General features: G+C 38.7%; 1 protein-coding gene across 6 annotated transcripts in view; it reads left to right on the top strand.

Moving 5' to 3' along the window:
* The window catches only part of CLEC4D (C-type lectin domain family 4 member D), a 37,116-nt gene that overhangs the window by 15,576 nt on the left and 2,030 nt on the right, over window positions 1–19,510 (top strand). For 3 of the 6 annotated variants that reach the window (XM_047065926.1, XM_047065929.1, XM_047065928.1), the window contains 6 exons: window positions 6,262–6,361; window positions 8,046–8,135; window positions 10,840–10,944; window positions 12,101–12,252; window positions 13,537–13,652; window positions 13,933–14,868. In XM_047065926.1, the coding sequence (XP_046921882.1) occupies window positions 6,337–6,361; window positions 8,046–8,135; window positions 10,840–10,944; window positions 12,101–12,252; window positions 13,537–13,652; window positions 13,933–14,083 (639 nt within the window). In that variant the 5' untranslated portion in view covers window positions 6,262–6,336 and the 3' untranslated portion in view covers window positions 14,084–14,868. Of the gene's footprint in view, window positions 1–6,179; window positions 6,362–8,045; window positions 8,136–10,839; window positions 10,945–12,100; window positions 12,253–13,536; window positions 13,653–13,932; window positions 14,869–19,510 lie in introns of those variants that run through there. The other 3 variants (XM_047065927.1, XM_047065930.1, XM_047065932.1) reach the window with 3 other exon arrangements.

The raw sequence follows: 19,510 nt of genomic DNA, 5'->3' as shown, positions 1-19,510 counted from the left end.
TCTTTAATTTCTTGTTTCATTTATTTGAGTACTCTCTCTCCATGTCTGTGTTACTCTAAAAGTTTGTCAACCTTTTTAAAAAATTTTTTTAAATGTTTATTTATTTTTGAGAGACAGACTGTGAGTGGGGGAGGGGCAGAGAGAGAGGGAGACACAGAATCTGAAGCAGGCTCCAGGCTCCAAGCTCTCAGCACAGAACCGGATATGGGGCTTGAACTCACGAACTGTGAGATCATGACCTGAGCTGAAGTCCAATGTTTAACCGACTTAGCCACCCAAGCGCTCTGTCAACTTTTTTAATCTTTTAAAAAATCAGCTCTTAGTTTCAATGATCTTTTGTATTTTCAGTCAGTCTTTATTTCATGTATTTATCTGGTCTTTGTTAATTCCTTTCTTCTGCTAATTTGGGTTCAGTTTGTTCTTTTTCTAGCTCCCTTGAGGTATAAAGTGAGGTGTTTGAGCTATTTCTTGTTTCTTGAGGTAGAGGCTTGAATCACTATAAACTTCCTTCTTAGAACTGCTTTTGCAGTCTCCCATAGGTTTTGATGTGTTGTGCTTTCATTTTCATTTATTTAAAAACGTTTTTTGATTTCCCTTTTGATTTCTGTGTTAAACCATTCAGGACCATGATGTTTAATCTCCACATATTTATGTTTTTTTCCAGCTTTCCTCTTGTTACTGGTTTCTAGTTTCGTTGTGATTGGAAAAGATACTTGGTGTGATTTCAATCTTAAATTTGCTTAGCTCATTTTGTGACTGCCATGTGATCTATCCTGGAAAATATTCCATTTGCACTTGAGAAGAATGTGTATTCTACTGTTATTGGATGGGATATTCTGGAGACGTCTGTTGGGTTCATTTGGTCTAAAGTTTGTTTCAGGTCCATTGTTTCCTTAATTGATTTTCTGTCTCAATGATCTATTTGCTGTTGGAAGTGAGGTATTGAGATCCCCTACTATTTTGTATTGTTTCCTATTTCTCTCTTTAGGTTTGTTTAGATTTTCTTGAAACATGGATGCTCTAATGTTAAGTGCGTATATATTTATGTTTGTTTTATCTTCTTGATGTATTGACCCTTTATCATCATATAATAACTGTCTTTGTCTCTTGTTACCATTTTTGGCTTAAAGTTTATTTTGTCTTCTGTTAGGAAAGATTTTTGTTTTTGCTTGCATGGAGTGTCTTTGCCATCCTTCACTTTGAATCTCTGTATATCTTTTGAGCAGAGGGGAGTCTCTTGTAGTCAGCATATAGTTGGGTCTTGGGTTTTGTTGTTGTTGTTTTTTAAACCATCCAGTCATTCTATGCCTTTGATTGGAGAATTCGATCCATTAATATTAAAGTCATTATTGATAGGCAAGAACTTGCTAATTATATCTGATTAATTGTTCTCTGGCTGTTTGGTCATTCCATTTTATTTTATTTTTTTCTTCCTTTCTTACTGTCCTCCTTCGCAAATCAATGCTTTTCTGTAGTGGTACGCTTTGTTTCCTCTCTCTGTATCTTAGCGTATTTATTTTAGAGTTTTACTTTATGGTTCCCATGAGGTTTACATAAAACATCTTGTGGAGGTAACAGTCTATTTTATGCTGATAACAATTTAACTCTGCTTGCCTGCCAACTCCATCTTTTACTCTCCCCCTTTTTATATTTTTGACGTCCCATTTGCATTTTTATTGCGTCACCATCCATTAACAAGTTAAGTTATAGCTATTTTTTTAATGTTAATTTTTTTTTTTCAACGTTTATTTATTTTTTTTGGGACAGAGAGAGACAGAGCATGAACGGGGGAGGGGCAGAGAGAGAGGGAGACACAGAATTGGAAACAGGCTCCAGGCTCTGAGCCCTCAGCCCAGAGCCGACGCGGGGCTCGAACTCACGGACCGCGAGATCGTGACCTGGCTGAAGTCGGACGCTTAACCGACTGCGCCACCCAGGCGCCCCTAATGTTTATTTATTTTTGAGACAGAGAGAGAGAGACAGAGCGTGAGCAGGGGAGGGGCGGAGAGAGAGGGAGACACAGAATCTGAAACAGGCTCCGGGCTCCGAGCCGTCAGCCCAGAGCCCGACGCGGGGCTCGAACTCACGGACCGCGAGATCATGACCTGAGCCGAAGTTGGACGCTTAACCGACTCAGCCACCCGGGTGCCCTTGGAGTTTTGTCTTGTTCTTCATTTTCCTTGGCTCTGCATTGGTTTCTGGTGGTCTTTTCTACCAGTCTTGGAGGAATGGTAGCACGTAGGAGATGAACTTTATTGGTTAGCCTAACCCTGGCTCTTGATTGTCCCTCAAGTCTTTGTGATTGTCCCAGTTGTCTTTTTTGTTCTTAGTGGGTCCCAGTCATTGAGAGTGTACCAAGACCTGTCAGTGTCTCAAAAGGGAGGATCTCACTCAGCGCCTAGATCCAAGCCAGTTGGAAGCTGGACCCTAAGCAGTAGCTTTGAAAGTATGCAAGTAGTTTTCTTTCATGGAAAGACTGGAAGCTAGTTGTTTCTTTTCACTGTCTCTGTGCTGAGCCCTGAGGGGATAGCCATGCAAGTCCTGAAGAGTCCCTTAAGAACTGTTTCTTTGCGGGGTCCCTGGGCGGCTCATTTCGTTGGGCATCTGACTTCAACTTAGGTCATGATCTCTTGGTTTGTGAGTTTGAGCCCTGCATTGGGCTCTCTACTGTCAGCACCAAGCCTGCTTTGGATCCTCTGTCTCTCGCTCTCTGCCCCTCCCCTCTTCTCTCTCTCTCTCTCTCTCTCTCACTCTCTGTCTCTTAAAAATACATAAATATAAAAAAATAAGAAATTAAAAAAAAAACCTGTTTCTTTGCTACAGTCTTGTGAGTCCCCTCGATACAAACCCCATTCACTTTCAGAGATAAGTATTTTGGGGGCTTAACCCTCATGTAACAGTCTTAAAAGCTGGGGCGGTAGATATTGGGTCCAAACTCTTTGCTCCTTAGAGAGAGACTGAGAGTTGTGAGTTCCCTCCTGATTGTGTGTTGCTATGCCAGCGGTGGGGTTTATGGTGAGCGTGTGTCTCAGCCTTTCCTACCCATTTTGGTTTTTTCTCACTTGCCTGATGTGCAGGGGTCACTCAGCTTTCCGGATTTCTTTCAGAGGGATTTATTCCACAGGTAGCTATAGATTTGGTGTTTCCATAGAGGAAGTTTCAGGAACCACCCGTGCCACCATTTTGGATGGGAACCCGATAATGATGTTCATGCCCTTTACTTGTGACATCAGTTTATTTTAGTCTGTACTTTTCATACGGTTTATTTTTTTGCAACCCGGTGTCTCCCCCAGAAATACTGTGCCTCTACTATCTTTCTGGCTAGCGTTATATAACTCACTGGCTTCATCTGTTAATGTTATTCCAAAACCATGTGGTCCTTATTTTTTCAATCAGTAAGCCCATGTTGGAGTTTTACCTTTTAGGATATAAGTGAGTCAATGCTGTGAGTTCTTTCGCTTAGTTTTATCTGACTAATTCATAGTTTTGCAGCACACTATGAACCCTCTATCTACTCAGCTACTTTGTACTGATGAACTCTTGGTTTCCCTTTTTACCTGGCTATTAAGTATAACAACAGGTGCACACTGGTCCGTCCTGTTGTTGGTAAAGAGTTGACTTTTTTTCCAGGATTACTTGTCTTACCATTTCTGGTATCTATTATTTAGTCTTACAAACAAAGCAAGGAGATACCTGTGCTTAGAAATGTATACATTCTTACAGGAAGAAACAAACATATATATCAATGTACACATCATAATAAAAACTTTGTCTACCAAAATCAATTAAAAATCAACAAAGCTGTGGAGAAAAACAATTAAAAATAAACAAGGCGATCATATTTATTCATATTTTGTATTACAAATGTAAATGATTTCCTTTTGGGTCATTGTGAATTCATAAACTTTTATACATTCAGGTAGTTCTAATTAACCGTCATAATAAAAATATATTTATATAGAAATTGTTTAAACTTGTCCTTAGAGTCCTTGCAAGTAAACTGCTTTATCTTTTTTAAAAAATTATTTTAATTTAATTTTGTTTTAGAGAGTGTGAGAGAGCACAAGTGGGGGAGAGGGCTAACAGGAGAGAGAGAGAGAGAGAGAGAGAGAGAGAGAGAGAGAGAGAATCCCAAGCAGGCTCCATGCTGAGCATGGCTCCCAACATGGGGCTTGATCCCGTGACCCTGGGATCATGACCTGAGCTGATACCAAGAGATGGACGCCCAACTGACTGAGCCACCCAGGTGTCCCAAATTCTTTACCTTTTAATAGAGTTTTTCTGTGATAAAGATTGTGTCTTTCCCACAGGAGTTCACACTTCCTCTTTCTTTGCCATAACAACCGTGCTTTGTCTTATGCAGGAAAATCTTGGAGATTAATCGAGCTGTATTACCTCTTACCCAACTCCAAAGCAAAGGTTAATACAGCATTTGCTCATTTTCATATTGTCTTTTCATGATCTTAACTATATGGTGGACACAGCTTTTCATTTGGCTCAGGAAACTTTCTAAAACAGACTATCTCTCATGTGTTTGAAATCATGTTTGTTTTCTGGAAGCACAGAATATACCAGGTGCACTTTATTTTCTCCTGCCCTAGGTGGGATTTATATATCTTCTAAGACTCCTAGGTCCTTTAAAACATTTTTCAAATGTTTTTTTATTTTTGAGAGAGAGAGAGTGTGAATGGGGCAGGGGCAGAGAGAGAGGGAGACACAGAATCTGAAGCAGGTTCCAGGCTCTGAGTTGTCAGCACAGAGCCTGACAGGGGGCTCTAACTCACAAACAGGGAGATCATGACCTGAGCCGAAATCGGACACTTAACCCACTGAGCTACCCAGGTGCCCCACTAGACTCCTAGATAATTTTGATAAAGAACACACATTGGGATGCCTGGGTGGTTCAGTTGGTTAAGTGTCCCAACTCCTGATCTCAGCTCAGGTTCATGGGTTTGAGCCCCATGTTGGGCTCTGCACTGACAGCACAGAGCATGCTTGGGATTCTCTCTCTCCCTCTCTCTCTGCCCCTACCCTGATCACACACATGTGTGCTCTCCCTCTCTCTCAAAATAAATAAACAAACTTTTAAAAAAAGAACACCTATTACTTTAGACAAAGATCTAGTTTCTAGGGTTGCTCGTGAGAATTTGTGGGTAGGTAATGTTGTTGCTCTGGGAATACTTTTGGTTATGACAGTGTTGAAAAATGTGTTGTCAAATTTATAATTTTACTTCCTTCACTCCCAACTTAACATAGCAAAGTAGTCTTTCATTGAAGATCACTAAATATATATGTATATGTATATGTGTATGTGTATGTATATGTATATGTATATGTACATATACTTAAAGTAATATTGTAGCTTAAGGAAGAATGCAGGTGGATGGCCATATTTTGGAAGCTAGAATTTAAGAAAGATCTCTAAGTTGCTAGATACTTGTTTTTGTGATCTCAGGCTGCTGTAACAAAATACCATAGGTTGGTGGCTTAAACGACAGACATTTATTTTGGACAGTTCTAGAGGCTGGAACATTTGAGATCGTGATGCTGCAGCATGGGTGGGAGGGGACCTAAACATTCAGTCCATGACAGTACTGTAAATGAAGCCAGGGACCCTGATAGTGTCTCTGTCACAGAATGTTACATTTCCTTTTCCTTTGCCTTAACAAGCTTATTTTCTGTCATCTAGGAAGATTCGGGGAATTAATCAACAGCTCCACCATTCCTTCCTTAACTTCAAAACAAAAGTTCCTGTGTCTTTACATACAGCACACATGCACTGTGTACATTAGAAGCTTTAACTCATTGCACACACATTGTCTTTTGCCATCCTGTACACAACTAACTGAGCTCAGAGAACGTCTTAGGGGAGAATCTACCTCAAACATGTAACTGCCTTTGAAAAAGAAAAAAGATGAGGGAATGTTTATTAAATTTTTATAAGACATAATAATGATTCTTTTTGGGGCATTACTAAACATTTTGTGTGAATGAATAAAAACAAATTGAGTAATTTCACGTGACACGCTGATGGTGATCTCAACATACTTCTGGAAATTTCTACTGACTGTTTTTGGGTGTTGCTTTCCCAATTTCCTTTTGTCTTTGCTCTGTGTCCCAGAGTGAATCAAAGGAAGCCCGTCTTTGAAAAGACTTCTTTTGACTTATTTTTTATACAGGGAGCTTTCTGATCTTATTTGGAATAAGTAAGATTAATGTTCACTCTCAAGTATTTCTGAGGGTATACTCCCTTACTCACAGGACTACACTCTTGTGGAAAAATACAAGAGGTTTCTGGTTCTCCCAACCACTGGACAACAAGAGAGTTAATACACAATGAGCCAAGAACCTCAAAATAAACGTGAGTACATTCTCTCCTTTCAATTTGAAAGAGACAAATGTGATTATGACTAAGATTTTTTTTTAAGTTTATTTATTTTGAGAGAGAGATAGCAAGTGAGGGAGGGGCAGAGAGGGGGGAGAGAGAGAGAATCCCAAGCAGGCTCTGTGGTAACAGCACAGAGCCCAATGAGGGACTCAAACTCATGAACCATGAGATCGTGACCTGAGCCGAGATCAGGAATCGGACATTTAACCCATTGAGCCACCCAGGCGCCCCATAATTAGGACTAGGATTTAAAAATACAAATTAACAAAATTATAGTTATGAAATTGAAGATGAGGAGGAGGAGGACATTAAAGGAAATGACAATGACTTTGGTGAAGAGGAAGGTCATAGATAGATTCGATTATGTTGGGAAGGGAAGCTTCTTTATGAAATGCAAACTGGGCCAAAAGAGGAGGTAAAGTATACAAAAGAAAAATAAGATGGGAAGAAAGAGAGCAATTCGGGAAGATTCTTTTAAAGGCAAGAGGAAGAAGGAAGATCTACAAAACACGATGACCAAGGCTCACAGTTTACCTGGGGGCTCTGCCGTTATCCCCTTTTATGCTGCACTTAAGTGTCACAATGTATTTGCTTTACAAGAATATTGAGTAATATTTTTGAGAAAGAGAACAAATGCAGAAATACATAATTTAAAAATTAATTTTTTGCTTCACCTCATCAACCCAAGCATGGCAAACTTCAATGGAAGCACAGAATACACTGGTCTTGAAATTTTTTTATGTAACAACACATCTTGAAGACTTCTGTTGATACTTACTGATGTATATGATTATTTTAATCACTGTGCAGAATTCCATCATAGAGACTCGCCATAATTTAAAATCTGCACTAATACACAAGCAAGTGTTGGTTTCTGGTTCTGGTACTGCAATGAATATCCTTTCCTATAAATAAGTTCAGTTATTTTCATACGACAGATCTCTAGGATTGAAATTGTCGCGGCAAATGTAATGCATTTAAAAACTGATAAAGGCTGCTAACTTGGTCTGTCTGAAGGCTTTCTAATTTATATTTCGTCAGTTGCATTTATTTCCTCACCAAGAGAGTTAATTTTCCCCCCAACCCTACCAACACTGCATTTTTTTTTGTTTTCCTCTAAAACTCTCATTTGTGAAAAAGTATATCATTATATTTTAGTTTACATTTCTTTGAACATCCTTTTTTTGCTTAATGGCCATTTATAATTTCAGAAAATTAAGTTTTCAGCAAATATCTGGATCCGGTTTTTGCTTAGTTTTTGAATTGACTTTTGAAATTCTCTACACAGCGTAGACAATAATATTGTGACAAAATTTTCTTTCATATGGTGCTTGTGTCTTAACATTATTCGTGTTATATAGATGTTTAAACCTTTATGGACCCACATTATCAATTTTTTATTACTTGGGGGTTTTGTGTCTTGCTTATAAAAAGCCCTTCCTATTCAAAAAAAATGTTTATATTTTTATGCATGTATGTGTGTATCAGTAAGCTCTAAAGCTGACTTATTCAGGAGGAAATCTTTAAGCTCTCTGCTAGATCTAAAATATTTTGGATGATCTCATGTTTAGCTTGCTCCTCAGTAGAGTATTTTCCTTAGTTCTTAGTTCTTGTGGCTGAGAAGACAATCTATTTATCTTTCTTTTTGTCCCTGTAGAAGAAGGCCAGCCTTCCCACCTGATCCCTTGGGCCATTGCTATTTTTTTCATCTCACTCCTCAGTGCTTGTTTTATTGCAAATTGTTTGGGTAAGTTATTACCAAAAGTGGAACTCTTTGTGAATTATTTTCTCAACTAAACTTCATAAAGTTGCTCTAAGCCTTTTGTTATCTTGATTTTCCTCCAACATTTCAATTCATAATATTTTTCAAGGTCTTGAATTTAAAATCCAGAGCTCTGTACTTAACCTTCTATTCTTGATGGTGCTGTCTTGTGTAAGGGAACAAAATATGGAAGTTAGAGTCCCTTTTCTATACATATGAAGGGTGGTGACTATAGTAAATCATACCCCATTTTTACTGAGATTACTAAGGGCTGCATGTTGTCAGTAAAGAGTAACCAGCAAAAACCGAACTTTCTGATGGACCGTAGTCTGGCTTTTTTTTTTTTTTATTTTTTTGATGTTTATTTATTTACGAGAGAGAGAGGGCATGAACAAGGGAGGGGCAGAGAGTTGGAGACGCAGAATCCAAAGCAGGCTCCAGGCTCCGAGCTGTCAGCGCGGAGCCCAACGTGGGGCTCGAACTCATGAACCGTGAGATCATGACCTGAGCTGAAGTCTGGCGCTTAACCGACTGAGCCACCCAGGCGCCTCTTTGACACAAAGAACAATGAAAGATTTGTTCTTTCTAATAGCAAGACCGTGTGTAAAGTTATTATAATTACACTAATATAGCATAGGTGCAAGTATGGATGAATAGACCAGAGGAAAGATAAAGAGAGCTTAGTTACAGATCCTGCCTATATGAATTTCTATATAAAACAGAAGGGGATATTGCCGTTATAGGGAAAGGACAGATTTGTTCAGTTAATGTGCTAGAGGACCATTGATCATCCTTATTCAAAAAATGAAATCAGTCTCCTGTTTTATACCTTGTACAAAACCAACGCAAGGTGGATTATTGGCCAAAATGTGAAAAGCAAATCGATAATCCTTTTTAGAAGATACATGGAGAATATGTTCATATCCTCAAGGCTGGGAATAATTTCTTTTTTTTTTTAATTTTTCTTAATGTTTATTTATTTTTGAGACAGAGAGAGACAGAGCATGAACGGGGGAGGGTCAGAGAGAGAGGGAGACACAGAATCTGAAGCAGGCCCCGGGCTCTGAGCTGTCAGCACAGAGCCCGACCTGGGGCTCGAACTCACAGACTGTGAGATCATGACCCGAGCCGAAGTCGGATGCTCAACTGACTGAGCCACCCAGTCGCCCCAAGGCCGGGAGTAATTTCTTAAACAAGTCACAAAGTGTGCTAGCCAGTGAAGAAACTGTTGACCAATTAGACTATATTAAAGTAAAAATTACTCTACAACAAAAACACCAAGAAATAAAACAGCCATTGGAGACGGTGTTTTTAATATATAAAAAAATGGATAAAACAATTTAGTGGATAGTATATATAAACAATCCTTTCAACCCAATAGGAAAAAATACTGACAATACAGCAGAAAAATAGGCAAAATTTCGAATAGCCGTTATAGAAAAGAAAGCCTGAAATGTCTAATGAACACATTAAAAAGGTCAAGTTTTGGGGGAAATGCAAATTCAACTCACAGTGAGGTACCTTTGCAAATATACCAGGATGGCAACAATGGAAAGGTCTGGCACTATTGACTATTGATGGTGTGGAGGGACTGGACCTCCAATGAATTGCTGCTAGTGGGAGCGTAGAACAGTACAACCACTTTGGAAAAGTTTGCCACTATCATAGTTGGCAATATGCATATCCTATTACCAGCAATTCTGCTCCTAGGCGTGTAGCATCCTACAGAAAGGCATGCTTATGTGCTCTAGGACGCATGGTCAAAAACTCTCCAAGTGGTACGTATAGTTCACAGGAGTCAACATGGGAAGCGATGCAAATATTTACCAGAAGACGAATATCTAAATACATTTTAGTGCATTAAGACAACAGATCACTTTATAGCAGTCAAAATTAATCGATTATAGTTGTGTGTAGCAATATGGACAAATTTCAGAAGTTAACACTGAGCGAATGGCCGAAGGAAAAGAATGCATATTTTAGGATTTGATTTATATAAAGCTCAAAAGCAGGCAAATCTAATCTGTATGGTTTAGGGATATGTCATTAAGGGGTACGATTCTGAGGCAAAGCACAAGGCGATTACTTTAAAAGTGGCATAGTTACCTTTAAGAGACTGAAAGTGGGTTGTATGTGGGATGTGACTCATAAACCTTAGCAGGACGATCCCTGTGTTTACTAAAAATCTCCGCCTAACACAGATTGTGAGAAAAAACAGAGGCTTGCAGGACTACTGCCATAAAGCACAGAATGGATAATGTGCTAATAAAAAAATAATTTTGGGGGCACCTGGGTGGCTCAGTCGGTTAAGCGTCCGACTTCAGCTCAGGTCATGCATGATCTCACAGTCCGTGAGTTCGAGCCCCGAGTCGGGCTCTGTGCCGACAGCTCAGAGCCTGGAGCCTGCTTCGGATTCTGTGTCTCCCTCTCTCTCTGACCCTCCCCCGTTCATGCTCTGTCTCTCTCTGTCTCAAAAATAGATAAACATTAAAAAAAAAATTAAAAAAAATTTTTTTTTGCAACTCCTTTCAACCAGTTCACCCAGAGCTGGAACAAAGGACTGCGTAGTAAGAAAAGGGATAGTTACCTTAACTCTTACGGGAAGAGAAAGGTCAGAGTGACCAGCCCCATTTCCCTACTTCAGGGGTTTTACAGGAAAAGAAAACTAACTTGTTTTCCTCCTTGACAGTGACTCATTACAGCTTTCTACACTGCAGGAGACGCGTGGGAATGTTCAAGTTACCAGAGTATTACAAGAAGATAACATGCACCAAAGAGGAATCAAAACTGAAAGGTACAGATAGCAAAGGGCATAGGAGAATTTCTGTCTTACTTCCATTTCTATTCAGGTTCATAATCTGATTTAAATTTTTTTAAATGTTTATTTTATAAATAAAGGGGAGGGGCGCCTGGGTGGCTCAGTCGGTTGAGCGGCCGACTTCGGCTCAGGTCACGATCTCGCGGTCCGTGGGTTCGAGCCCCGTGTCGGGCTCTGTGCTGACAGCTCAGAGCCTGGAGCCTGTTTTAGATTCTGTGTCTCCCTCTCTCTCTGCCCCTCCGCCATTCTTGCTCTGTCTCTCTCTGTCCCAAAAATAAATAAACATTAAAAAAAATTTTATAAATAAAGGGGAGAAGCGGGGAGGAGCAGACAGACAGAGACACAGAATCTGAAGCAGGCTCCAGGCTCTGAGCTGTCAGCACAGAGCCCGATGTGGGGCTTGAACTCACAAGTGGTGAGATCATGACCTGAGCTGAAGTCAGACGTTCATCCGACTAAGCCACACTGGCGCCCCTCATAATTGGATTTAAAGGAATCAGTAGTAAACCAGGAGAGATTAAAAAACATGAGCATCTGGTGCAAGAATGAACATCAATAAATAGAAACAGATTTCTCACGACTGTAGTCAGTTGAATAACTGAAGAATATAACAATACATTTAGGGTCCATTTTTGGCATCCAAAACATAACATTAACTTAATTCCATTTTCTTTTGATTCAGACATATCTTAAGGACTGTTTCCTTCTAGAATATACAGCTTTGCTGAAGGGACTTATTCTCTTTTATCATTCTAGAATTTGTAAAATCTCATCTGGGAAAATGGGGAAATGCTTGACAGTTCTAGTAGGTTCTCTGCTCCCTTTACATATAATTTCCTACAAAAGGCTTTATTCTAGAAGATACATGTAGGGACATGGAAAAATGATGATGTCTTCTAAGAGAATATCTTCTAATTTTCTCAGAGTCACGATGTGATTCAGACAGTTTTGTTTAGAGAATATTTAGAATGTAGTTTTCAGGATTTTTTTTTTTAAAAGGGGAATAGGATGATTTTGGTAATCATGGTATTATTTCCCAAAATGTGAACTGCATAGTTAGCAGAAAAGTTATGCAATCTGTTACAGATGATAGGCTCCTTGTAAGTAATTTTCATGTCAATTTCCTCACGAGGAAGCACCTGGAATTGCTGTCCTACTGGTTGGAGATCCTTCCAGGACAGTTGCTATTTACCTCTGAATGACAACAAGACATGGGCAAAGAGCGAGAGGAACTGCACGGACATGGGGGCTCATCTGGTCACCATCACCTCAGAAGCTGAGCAGGTATGTTGGGAGGCTCACATCAGTCTCTCTGCTGGTTTGAATCTCTTGGCATAGACAGGAATTTCTTTGCTCTGTCTCTGTGCCTTTGCTTTGTCTGTTTCCTCTTTCTTCCTTATTTTTCTTCATCTGGCCAACTTCTGTTCTCTCCATATTTGATTCATGTATTATTTCCTCCAGAAAGTGACCCTGACCATCTTCCCTACTCCATCCTCCCTGTTCCCGTTTGGAGATACTTCCGTGGTACTTTGTGTATTGCGTGATCATGGCTCTTGCTTCGCTAGTGTTAACTGGGAGGTTACCTGTTCACTGCCCCATCTCTTCCAATGACTCTGACTTTGTAGAGGGCTGGGGCCATGCTTTCCTCACCTCTGCATCTCCAAAGTCTTGTGCAGCGCTAGGCACACTGGATAGGACCTGATACATGTTTGGTGAGTAAGTGAATACGTGAATGGTTAATCATGACTGAGTAAGTGAATACGTGAATGGTTAATCATGACTGAGATAGCTTCTCAGGATAAAGCATAGGAAAAATAATTCAGCTGTCTGGTTGTAATTCTAAATAAAAACCAATTCTTAAGTTTTATTCAGTTTTTTTTTTAAAACCAATTTATTTCGTCATATAATATACTTCCAGAGATGTACCGTAACTCCTAATCTACTCTTTTCTTTGTGAAGGGGGTTTCCTGGAGAATTCTGTTCCAATGGCTTTGCAATCTACAGGTTCATTGACTCTTTGAATAAAATGGAACTTAATTTAATATGCAAGCCATTGAAGAGACAATTTTATTTTTTTTATTTTTATTTTTTCAATATATGAAATTTATTGTCAAATTGGTTTCCATACAACACCCAGTGCTCATCCCAAAAGGTGCCCTCCTCAATACCCATCACCCACTCTCCCCTCCCTCCCACCTTCCATCAACCCTCAGTTTGTTCTCAGTTTTTAAGAGGAAGAGACGACTTTAAAAACAAAAGTTAAAAAAAAATCCGATCCTACTAATCATTGTGCTAAGTGATTTGCAAGTATGATCTCACTTACTCTTCACAGTAATTCTTTGAAGTCATCCACTTTTGGAGATGAGAAATCTTGAGTTTGGAGGGGTATAAGCACTTATGACATTACACGATATATGGCAGAGGCAGGATTGAAAGAGATCTGTCCGATGACAGTGCTTCTGTGCTTAGCTAGCAGTAATCCATCTGACCTTTCCCCACGTTTCCTAACATAACAGCTACTAAATGACAAATGCAAATATACTTACAAAAGTTTACCTTTTTATGCAGAACTTTATTGTTCAATTTTTGGATAGACGGTTTTCATATTTCCTGGGACTTACAGATGAGGACCATGAAGGCCAGTGGTCCTGGGTGGACAAGACACCATTTGACCCACATATTGTGTAAGTATATTGACTGGGGTGAAAACTTTCTAGGCAAAGACAAGAAGATAGCAAGGAGAATTCATTTGCCCCGAGGCATACCGATATAGAAATGCCTGCTCAGAGAGGACCGTTATGTATTGAGCAGCTTCTCTACTAATAAATGACTATATTTCTATTAGAGAGTGCAGCTCTAAATTTTTCACCGGAGGCGTTTTCTCTACATGTCTCCTGATCTACACACACACACACCCACACAAATACAGATATAAAGATATGCATATATATTTTTTCATTTTAGATTCTGGCATGAGGGTGAACCCAACAACTATAAACAGAATGAAAATTGTGTTATCCTTGTTAATGTCCAAGACAAATGGGCCTGGAATGACTTTCCTTGTAACTTTGAGAGAAGAAGAATTTGCAAGTTACCTGGAACAACATTCAACTAGGAACCTCCAAAGGAGTCCTTATGATGGCAACAGAAAAGGGGAACCAATTAGACCAGGGCAGAATGTACCTGCACCATTGGAGCAGAGAAAACATGCTGAGAAAATAGAACATTTTTCAGTTGCGATGGCCTTACTTTTGTTTTATTCATTCAAGACAATGTGCTTTTGTGTGGTTTGGTGGCCAGAATCATCTTTTCTGTGAGAATCCATTTTCATGAACTTTGCTTTCTTGATAGTGTATCAAAGTATTTCCTTTTCGATTGGTGTGCATTGATTATATGTCAAACAGAATGGCTCAAATGAGGTGATCTCTTGGTCATTGTTCTCCTCTGCTCAAATTCTTAGCTCTTAAAATTCAAAGGCGGGGTATTCCAACTGATAGAGGCATGCCACTTTTTTTTAAATATGACAAACCCTTTGAAGTTTTTAAACAACATTCTTATTGTTCAATGTCTCGTTCCCAGATTTTTTTAATAGTATCAGTCATTAGATTGACATTCCATGAGCAAAATATTTTCTGAACAGGAGTGTAGGAGTTCTGAATTGTAGTATTGCCAAGATGGAAAAAAAAGAAAGTCTATCTACCTTTAAAAACATTTTCTTCTTACTCTACCTTAAATGTCTTCCCAAAGCAGGGAGTCCCAAGCTGACTTAGTTTCTTTTCAAGCGGATAAATCCCTCATAGGCCACCTTAACCAAACTGCCTTCAACTCTGTAGCTGAAGAAACTGAACCCACGGGAAGGCAAAGAGCTCACCTGGAACATTGCTAGTTCATGAAGAGAAACAGGACTGTGGCCCAGGACTACTTTTCATGGGCGGCAAACTGTGTTGCCTTCGGTATTACAGGAAAGTTACTGGGGTGACTTGGCCTCTTGACTAATGGATGAAAGTTCTAGCATTGTATTCGTGTTTCTACATTTTTAATTTGAATCAGGAAAAAAAATCATATTTTCAGCCCATTTATGTTAGCATGTCTTTTTAGAGCTATAAAGCTAGAGTTCAAACTAGAAGGGAAGTCCTTGTCTTAACAACATGACATGACACTGTTATGATATCACTAGTGTTAACTGTGGAGCAGTGCTATCCAAAATATGGTGGTCTTTCTTAAAATTCTCAATTTGCTGATGTTTCCTGAATCGAAGCTAAACAATTCCAAGCAGTGGCTTTTTTTTGAAGTTGATTTTATTTTGAGAGAGAGAGAGAGACAAAGAGTGAGCATGAGCAGGGGAGGGGCAGAGAGGGAGGGAGAGAGAGAGAGAGAATCCCAAGTGGGGTCTGTTCTCTCGGCACAGAGCCCTATATGGGGCTCCATCTCACAAACGCGAGATCGTGACCTGAGCCAAAGTCAAGAGTCAGATGCTCAACCACTCAACTGATTTGGCCATCCAGGCCAAGCAACGGCTTTTTAACCTAACTGCCTTAAAGCTATTTTTGAAAACAGCATTTATTTTGTAAATTACTTAGTGATTTTCTGTGTTAGGAAGATTAGTGTTTGATTGATTGTGTGTGTGTGTGTGTGTGTGTGTGTGTATGTGTGTCTGCATTTAAAGCTGATACTTTTAACTGAAGGAGTGCTAATGATTTTAATTGTTTGCCATTCACTAGTTACATAGCACAAAATCTACAAAACTTGTGGAAATAATTTTATGTATATGCTAAAAGGCTTTGTGTAGTTAACATCATCCATTTTCTCTACCGTATATAGGTAGAGATTCAGTTGCCAATAAAATGTGATCTCTATGTGATTTTATACATCTGTGTCGGCATCTATATCCTTAATCTCTTTTCTTGCAGTCTGATCATTTTTCATTACCTCCGTGGTGACCACCAACAGACCATCTTTCTTACCCGGATTATTGCAATGGCCTTCTGACTGGTCTCCCTATTTCCACCCTCGGGCCCTTTCAATCTATTCCTAACTCTCATGACACTTGTATTCCTCATAATTTCTTTAAGACACCTGAAAGTAATTTCATAAAAATAAATGCAAATTTTTTAGGGCATTGTGGTAGTCTTAGAAATTTGAAACACTTAAAAAATTTAAATATTGGTTTTGTGTTTGCTGTATATGTGTGTGTGTGTGTGTGTGCCACACACACACACACACACACACACACACATCTCAAACAGTAAAAATGTAAATAAAAGTATCAGTTAAATCTTCCACCCTGAACTTCAGTCCCTTAAATGCCTCTTCAGAGTAGATATGATTATGTTTCTTATATGTATTTCCATGTATGTTTATATGTGTTATATAAATATATATACATATATAACCTACTGTTTTTATACTAATAGCAACATTATCTACATTGCCTTAAACATCTTACGATTTTTTCCCCACAAATCTAAGGGGTTTTTGTTTGTTCGTCTGTTTTCATCATGACAAGTGTATTCTTTGATCCCCGTCACCTATTTCCTCCTTTTCCCCACCCACCACCCCTCTGGTAACCATCAGTTTGTTCTCTATAGTTAAAGAGTCTGTTTCTTGGTTTGTCTCTCTTTTTTTCCTTTGTTCCTTTGTTTTGTTTCTTAAATTCCACCTATGAGTGAGATCATGTGGTATTCGTCTTTCTCTGTCTTATTTCGCTTGGCATTATACTCTGTAGCTCCATCCATGTTGCAAATGGCAAGATTTCATTGTTTTTTTTTATGATGGAATAATATTTTGTTGTGTATACACGGCTTCTTTAAGCTTCCATAATTTGGCTATTGTAGATAATGCTGCTATGTACATTGGATGCATTTATTCCTTTGAATTAGTATTTTTCCACCCTTGGAGTAAATACCTCATAGTGCAATTACTGGATCATAGGGTAGTTCTATTTTTAACTTTTTGAGGAACCTCCATATTTCTTCCACAGCGGCTGTACCAGTTTCCATTTCCCCTAATGAATACAGGAGCGTTCCTTTTTCTCCACATCCTCCCCAACACTTGTTTCTTGTGTTTTTTTTATTTTAGCCATTCTCACAGGTATGAGGTGGTATCCCATTGTGGTTTTGATTTGCATTTCCCTGATGCTCAGTGATGTTGAGGATCTTTTCATGTGTCTGTTAGCCATCTGGATGCCTTTGGAGAAATGTTTGTTCACGTCTTCTACCCATTTTTATTTTATTTTATTTTCAATGTTTATTTATTTTGAGAGAGAGAGAGCAACATGAATAGAGTAGGGGCAGAGATAGAGGGAGACACAGAATCTGAAGCAGGCTTCAGGCTCCGAGCTGTCAGCACAGAGCCTGATCCAGGGCTCAATCCCACAAACCATTAGATCATGACCTGAGCCGAAGTCAGACGCTTATCCGACTGAGCCACCCAAGCGCCCATTCTTCCCATTTTTAAATTGATTATTTGGTTTTGGGGGGAAAATACCTTGCATTTTTTACTTAAAAATATAGTTTGGAAAATGATTTATACCTTGCCCCATATAAGTAAATAGTGTTTCATTATATTGGTATATCATAATCTGAGATAACTTTTGAGTGACAAAATATTTCCTTTATATAATAAAAATCAACAAAACTACATATTGTCACATATATCTAAGAGGAAAGAACACTTTAAGGAAAACTAATATAGATAAACCTTGGTTTGCAAGCATAATTCATTCCAGAAACATGCTTGTAATCCAAAGCACTTGTATATCAAAGTGAATTTCCCCATAAGAAATCATGGAAACTCAGATGATTCATCCCACAACCCCAAACTATTCATATAAAAATGATTACAATACTGTAATATAATACAAAGTAACAAAGAAAATATAAAATATAAAGAAAAATAAACAAATTAACCTGCCCTTACCTTTGAAAACCTTCGTGGCTGGTGTGAGGGAGACAAGAGAAGGAAGGTTATTGTGTAGGGCGACTTTCACTATCATTAATGGAATCACTGCTATCTATTGGCTCAATGAAATCTTCTGCATCGGGGCCATTGTATACACTCGCACGGATGTTGACTTCGGTACAGTATTGATAAACTCTTGTCACATGCTGTATTTAATGTAATTGGCAATAAGGTAGCAGAGGAAAGGGTCTATATTGGCAGACAGCCTGACCTAGAATGAAGCAAAGCATTCCTAAGCTTACTCTTGTATAGAAAAGCAGAGGACTGTCCATAGGTGCTTTGAAGTGACAAAAAAATACACTAGTGCCTATTGTGGGCATCTTCCAACATTCTGAAAAATCACTGATTTTTCTGCCAAACACCACAGTCTGAGACTGAGCATCTGAACATGGGAGATGATCACCCACAATCCCACAGAGAGAGAGAGAGAGAGAGAGAGAAGAACCATTGGCTCAGTTGTGATCATATGACATTCGGTGTCACATACTACTTGTGTTGCAAGACATTGCTCTTTTATCAAGTTAAAATTTATTAGAAATGTTTGCTCGTCTTGCGGAACACTTGCAGAACAAGTTACTCGCAATCCAAGGTTTTACTACATATTATATTCACTTACCCAGTTGAATTTTCCCATCTAATGATTACACATTAATTTCAGTGTATGAATTTTGAGGGTCTCTGTGTGGTGCCGTGTGCAAGAAGTGTGGTTATTCAAGGTACCAAGATATTTAAATATTCTTGAATAACCATATCAGCATTGATTAAAATATTATGCACGTAGTGGATAGGCTTGAGATAGAAAGTTGTCAAGCTGAATGTTCTCTTAGAACAATTTAGCTATTGGGCCCTGGCCCTAGCTGAGCAATAGCCACAAATCCAAGTGAGATTCAGTTATCCAGTGGAGCCATTTGCAACAACGTGGATGGAACTAGAGAGTATTATGCTAAGGGAAATAAGTCAGTCAAAGACAAATATATGATTTCACTCATATGTGACATTTAAGAAACAAAACAGATGACCATAGGGGAAGGGAAGCAAAAATAACAGAAAAACAGAGGAGTCAAACCGTAAGAGACTCTTAAATACAGAGAACAAACTGAGGGTTGCTGGCGGGGTATTGGGGGTGGATGGGCTAAGTGGGTGATGGGCATTAAGGAGGACACTTGTTGGGATGAGCACTGGATATTATATGTAACTGATAAATCATTAAATTCTATTCTTGAAATCATTATTACACTGTATGGTAACTAACTTGGATTTAAATAAAAAAAAAGAAATCTTCTATACCTATATTGAGTTTTATTCCTAGTAAAGCTATTTTTCTCAGGATGTTAATGAAATTATAAATCCTTTGGCATTCTGAAATGTTTTGCTATCCTATAGGAAAATATAAAGGCGTTTCTGCTTCATTGCAAATTTATGATCTATTTTATAAAAGTCGTTAGTATATTTCTTGGAGAGTTCATATATATCCACTTAATAATATAGCATTGGATAGCTTCTACAGAGGTGAGTCCAATGAGGTAGGTTTTAAAGTCAACAGTTTGTCTATATCTTAAAAATAAATTGGTTCTTTGAATTG

Source organism: Lynx rufus, unplaced genomic scaffold (assembly GCF_022079265.1).
Source record: "Lynx rufus isolate CCGP_SWC_20201006 ecotype Redwood Valley unplaced genomic scaffold, mLynRuf1.p SCAF_7, whole genome shotgun sequence".
Classification (NCBI taxonomy): Eukaryota; Metazoa; Chordata; class Mammalia; order Carnivora; family Felidae; genus Lynx; species Lynx rufus.
The sequence above is the reverse complement of the archived record's forward strand: the minus strand, read 5'-3'. Positions and strand labels throughout refer to the sequence as shown.